We start from the raw sequence: 5,944 nt of genomic DNA, 5'->3' as shown, positions 1-5,944 counted from the left end.
GTCTAATTTGGGATTTATCTAAGAGCATATACAACTGGTGCCCTCAAATTCTTCACAGACGTTCAGATGGACAACCCGGACAGAAGACAGAAGGAAAAAAGTCATTCAACATAACCCCCACCTCGTCCTTATATGTTAGTGCAGTCCACAAACCCTCATATCCAGCCCATATATGGGGAGGACATGGGGATGTCCGCGCTTGTCCGGTCAGTGTGCCACATAGTATTTGGCCCACCGTGGACCACCTTTTCTTTCTTTATTGTGTATTTTTCTTTCTCTATGTCCATCCTCCCTCACTAATCAGATGCATGTGAGTGGATATTTAGGGGAAAAAGTAGAAGGCATGGCTGCGTGCGCGGATAAATAGGGGCTCAAAACATACACACTAGCTCCGACCATCGACTCGACGCGTCCATGGATATTTGAGAGGCCAAAATTGCCCTTGCGACTGTAGATGCCCTTAACAAGCTTGGAGAAGATATTGTAGTGAAAGAGTAGAAAACCGTACAAAGGAAAATGTCCTCTATTGATGTAACAATTGCAAAACCTTTACGACCGGTTGATGGTTTGTCTGTCATTCGTTATTTTTAATCATCCAATATGTATCTAATGTACAGTAGGCAAGCCATTTTTTTGTTTGTAAAAGTACCACTCCACTTTGCTATATTTGAAAAGAAAACTTAATCTCTTCAGACCAGTCCCATCCTACCTCACCTCATCCAAACAAATAAGATGAATGATTCATGGCAAAACCTAAATTATTTTTAGTGATATATATATATATATATATATATATATATATATATATATATATATATATATATATATATATATCAAAATATGGTGTTTGCTTTCAAATTTGGGAACATGTTATTGGTATTCGGGGAACTTTTATAATAGATCCGATCATCTTCGGAAAAAATTAATCCTTGATCCATTGCAATGCGTGGGCATTTTGCTAGTTGTAGAAAATGTTACGGGCGTATATGCAAAACAGAGAGAAAAAAACTTCAAATACAAAACAGTATTTGGCGGTAGGTTCCGCGCGCGCGCGATCCAAATTTTCGCTGATCGTCTACGGCGGTCCAGTCTCCAGTGGGGCCCTGCTTCAGGGGAAAATAACTTGGCGACTGGGGAGAAGGAAGCCCAGAGGCAGGCAGCCGTCTTCAACCTCAGCTCGAATCCAATCCGCCGCGGGAGTTGGAGTTCCCTCTCGACCCAGCCGGCAGGTAAGCCGCTCCAGCTGAATGCCGCATTTTAATCCCTCCTTTCAGCGTTCATTAGCCTGGATGGTTTTTGGTGGACGAAATCTCATTACGGGGTTGTATTGGCGGCAATCAGGGTAGTACTAGTACCAATCTCCGAGCCGGTGGCGGGGGAGGCGGCCATGGATGCCGGCGATGGGAACGAGGCCGGGAGCCGCGCGACTGCTCCGGAGATGGGAGTCATCATCGGGGTCGGGGAGGACGAGATCCGCGGGGAACCGGGAGGGCTTGTGCGCAGGGCCGACGGCGGGCCCGCGGAGTCCGCTCATCAGCCCGCAGGCGAAATGAGCCCACAAGCTCCCGGGCGGGCCAAAAGGTATTTTTCTCAATGAAGCTTGATTAATCAGTAGTCCTTAGCAGGAAGGAAGATTCTTGTTTCAGTTCAGCCTAATTAGTCCTTGGCAGAAAGATTACTGATTGTTTCGGTTGTTTCAGTGACTGTTTCAGTTAAGCTCAACACGAGCTTGATTATATTGTTTTTTCAAAAGGAGGATTACCCCCGGCCTTAGCTTGATTATATTATAGCAGGGCGATTACCTGTATTTACCCCAATTATTGGATTGTATATAATCGCCCAGTATCATAAGTAGTTCAGGGTAACTCGATATGGCAACCTAATTTCATTCTGGGTGATATTAGCAGGCATGTGATTAACACGATCTGGGCCGTACAAGCGTAAATGAATTGACTGAGTGACGTTTTCATCTGTGATTGTGAAAATGGACACGACCAACGGCAAATGTTATACACCATTATACTTTTTCAATAAGGATACTCCCTTTAGTGATCTAAACGCTCTTATATTAGTTTACGAAGGGAGTACAATACTACAACACTATATAGAGAGTCGAAAATTTTCTAGTCAGAGCACATGGATCAAAGTGTTGCTTATGTTTGCAGAGTTGGCAAAATGAATCCACAAGCTCTTGGCTGGACCAAAAGGCATTGTTGTTTAAACTAAGCTGAATTAGTCAGTCCTTAGCAGGAGCATTATTGTTTCAGTTAAGCTTAATGGTGTGCAGACCTGCCAATACCCCTGTCATATGCTCAACACGAACCTGATTATGCTGTAGCAGGATGATGAAAAAATAGGCCCATTATGATAATGTAGTTCACAACAACTGGATATGGCAACTTGATTTCATTGTGGGTACTGGGCATGTAACTAGTAAATGGTTTGCTCATGTGACAGCGTTTTCATCTGTGATTATGAAATGGAACATTGCCAATGCAAAATTATGCACCGCTACATGTGGAGTGGAAAGTTTTCTAGTCATAACACATAGATCTGTTTGCAGTGCTAGGGTTGATTGTCCTCCCCGGGACCACACATCATGTCCTAACAGAATTGGGGCCGTCGAGAAATCCATCAAAGCTTATGTAGAGAACAGAGGAGATCATGTTATCAACCCAGCGTTGGGTACAACTTTTGATTCTCTTGGCGAGGCATATTACTTCTACAATCTGTATTCGTGGGAACATGGATTTGGCATCAAGTACGGCAAGAGTCGGCTTAGTGCAAAGAGGACCAAGACCATGCAGGAAATTGTTTGTGGGCGTTCGGTAAGTAGAACAGAGAGTTCAGGAACTGTGCGTAACTTTTTTTTTCAATAAAAGTAGGTATTGTATATCATGTAACTAAAAATAAATAGCCCTGCTTGGCTTATGCAGGGGGAACCAGGTGCCGAAAACACAAGTTCTTGCCGGTGTGGATGTCCTGCGATGATCCGTTTGCTGCGTACAGATAACAACGGCTGGTACATCAAAGAGCACAGGATGACACACAACCACTCTTTGACTCCAAGGTGCGGACAGAAGGTACTCTGGCCATCCCACAAACATATAGATCTGTACACAAAGGACTTGATACGTCAGCTGAGGGAGGACAACACGAACATCGGCAAAGTCAATGGCATTATAGGAAGTTTCTCTGGAACCATGGAGAATGTGTCATCTACTAATTGTATGTTTAGGAACCTGTGTAGTCAAATTGGCATAGATCAAGCAGATGATGAAGTTAGGAAGACAATTGAAGTCTTCGCGGACATAGGAGCAAAGAATCCGGACTTCATGTTCGGGGTACAAGAAGATGCCGAGAATTGGATAAAGAACCTCATGTGGACCAACAGGGGGAGCCAAATGCAGTACAAGTACTTCGGAGATGTTATCACGTTCGACACCACTTACAGGACTAACTTGTACGACATGCCATTTGGACTATTCATTGGCGTGAATGAGCACTTTCAGAGCATCATCTTGGCTGGAGTGTTGGTTAGAGACGAGCAGGTAGAGAGCTTCGAATGGGTTTTCTCTGAATTCATAAGAATGATGGGTGGTGAAGCACCAAAGACAATTCTGACAGGTGAATATCAGTTTTAATTTCTGTGTCTCCCTTGAGGATCATCTACAGTCATCTCAATAAATTAGTTATTTGTATTGTTTCAGATCAGAATCAAGCGATGGAGGTGGCCATAAAGAATGTGATGCCAAACACAGCCCACCAATGGTGCAAATGGCACATCTTGAAGAAAGCAGAAGAGTGCCTTGGACCACTATACAGAAAACGGAATGGGTTCCGAGCAGAGTTCCATAAGGTCTTCAACAACGTAGTGACAATAGATGAGTTTGAGACAGCATGGGCGGTGTTGATCGACAAGTACAACTTAAGGTCACATCCGTACATGGCACAACTTTACGAAACCAGGAAGAAATGGGCAAAGCCATATTTCAAGGGGGTGTTTTGTGCCAAGATGACGAGTACTCAAAGGAGCGAGACTGCCAACAGTATGCTGAAGAAATATGTACAACCTGCATGTCCGATGCATATGTTCGTGAAGCAATACATGCGCTTGCAGTTTGACCGGGACGCAGATGAAGCCTATGAAGAGAAACGGACCCTGATTGTAAGCAATTATATTTCTCATAAGATATAACTCCAATTCGTTGTCTCTGAACACAAACATTACAACTTCCTGCAAAGGATGATATTTGAAATAAGTGATCTGATATTTCCACAGGGTGGCGTCGTGCTGAGGCGTAACTTACCTATGGAATGACATGCTAGCAAGATATATACTCATGCGATGTTCAAACAGTTCGGCCAAATCCTTTATCAAGCAGGATCTTACCGTCTGGAGGTGATCGAGAAGAACAAGGTGTACAGGACAACGCTCATTGAAGGAGAGGGAGGGGAAAAATGTATCAGGGTAGCCTATGAGGTTAAGATGATAGATAATGGAGCTGAATTTGACTGCGAATGTGGTCAATTTGAGCACATGGGTTTGCTATGCTGCCATGTGCTGAGGGTTAGAAGAACAACTTTTATCATAAATATTCATTTCCTGCATCATCTTTTCAGAATCTGTGGAAGGTATTCTTCATAAACATGTGTACCGTCCGGCAATGCAGGTGATGGATTATTTATACATCCTGGAGATACCCAAGAAGCACATAGTGAAGAGGTGGACAAGAAACGCGCGAGATGTCCTGCCTATGGCAGCAAGCCAAGGAGCTGCTAGTGCAGAGGCCTATGATGGGTCGATGGGGTTATTCAAGGAAAATGTGCCACCATACGGAGAAGCAAGAGATGGCCCAGGGCTTAAGGATCGACCAACCTCAAGAAGGCTAACGGCGAATGAAAGACCAGGTGATTGCTCTGGACAGAACAATGATACAATCTTGACATCACAAGACCAACTAGTCAGATTAGCTACTCCTTGTAAGAAACCTAAACCCGGAAGGCCAACAGCATTACAGCAAGTACCAAGCAGGGAGGAAGCACCGTATGAGATGAGCAAAGGAACTTGCCCGGAGAGAGGTGACTTGCCAAAGCAGGGGAGGTATACTAATTGTGGTGTTGCTGGACACCTCAGGACCACTTGCTCTGAGCCCTCCCGGCTACAAAATTAGTGGTGGTTTGTAGCTTGAGTATATGTCGGTTAGAGTTGACTTTAGAATCTCTTTTGTGAAACGGTTGCTGGAGTTAACAGGTGATAATTGAATCAGTGCAGGTGCTGATTTATTGGCATTTAGATGCTGTACCTGGCAAACTAATATTAGGGGCTGCTGAAATGAGTGCAAAATTTATGTGGCCTATGCGGTACTACTAGCAAAACATGATACTTGCTGATTTAGATATGAGGATGAGAAATTGATTGCCTTCTGGTGATTCTGTAGGTAAAGGGGAAAAAATGGTCCAACCCATTATTTTCTATGATTCTGCGGCAACAGTCTGAACTTACATGCCTACTATGCCTTACTAGTCCATGGCATACAGAAGGCTTCAGTTTATAGTTACAGTACATCGAATAAGCAAATAGTAGAGTTGATGGGAGACATTGTTGCACGTATTAACAAAAATAGTTCAAGCAATGTTTGCCTGCTACATTGAAGTTTATCTTGAGCACAACAATAATGATTCCCAGGAAGACAAATGACTGTAATGCGACGGAGACAAGAAACAGGACAGGACGTGCACATCAATGTGTACATCAGAGTTAAGATACATTTTTGTTTTCTTTTTCAAAATCTGAATCACAGATTCCCGATACTGATAATCTCTGGATTTTGAAGGAATAGACAGCAAGCACCATCATATCTAGTTGACCAAAGAAGCCACTTATCCTTGTTGTTGGTGACTCCAATATTCAGACCAAAGGTATCTCAATTTTGATGTAGTA

General features: G+C 43.4%; 1 protein-coding gene across 2 annotated transcripts; it reads left to right on the top strand.

Annotated features, from left to right (window-relative positions):
* The first annotated feature begins 1,101 nt into the window (after window positions 1–1,101).
* LOC109749440 (protein FAR1-RELATED SEQUENCE 5) lies at window positions 1,102–5,422 on the top strand. 2 transcript variants are annotated; one of them, XR_005762729.3, is made up of 7 exons: window positions 1,102–1,229; window positions 1,342–1,581; window positions 2,564–2,828; window positions 2,937–3,627; window positions 3,711–4,168; window positions 4,283–4,570; window positions 4,674–5,422. XR_005762729.3 is itself a non-coding variant. In XM_040394986.3 (6 exons), exons 2-6 carry the CDS (start codon window positions 1,388–1,390, stop codon window positions 4,319–4,321), a joined length of 1,647 nt encoding a protein of 548 aa, XP_040250920.1. In that variant the 5' UTR covers window positions 1,102–1,229; window positions 1,342–1,387; the 3' UTR covers window positions 4,322–5,422. The 2 variants fall into 2 exon arrangements, 1 of the variants encoding a protein (XP_040250920.1); XM_040394986.3 differs by having other exon boundaries at window positions 4,283–5,422.
* Window positions 5,423–5,944: the final 522 nt, after the last annotated feature.

This window comes from Aegilops tauschii, chromosome 7, assembly GCF_002575655.3.
Source record: "Aegilops tauschii subsp. strangulata cultivar AL8/78 chromosome 7, Aet v6.0, whole genome shotgun sequence".
NCBI classification, from domain to species: Eukaryota; Viridiplantae; Streptophyta; class Magnoliopsida; order Poales; family Poaceae; genus Aegilops; species Aegilops tauschii.
The sequence above is the reverse complement of the archived record's forward strand: the minus strand, read 5'-3'. Positions and strand labels throughout refer to the sequence as shown.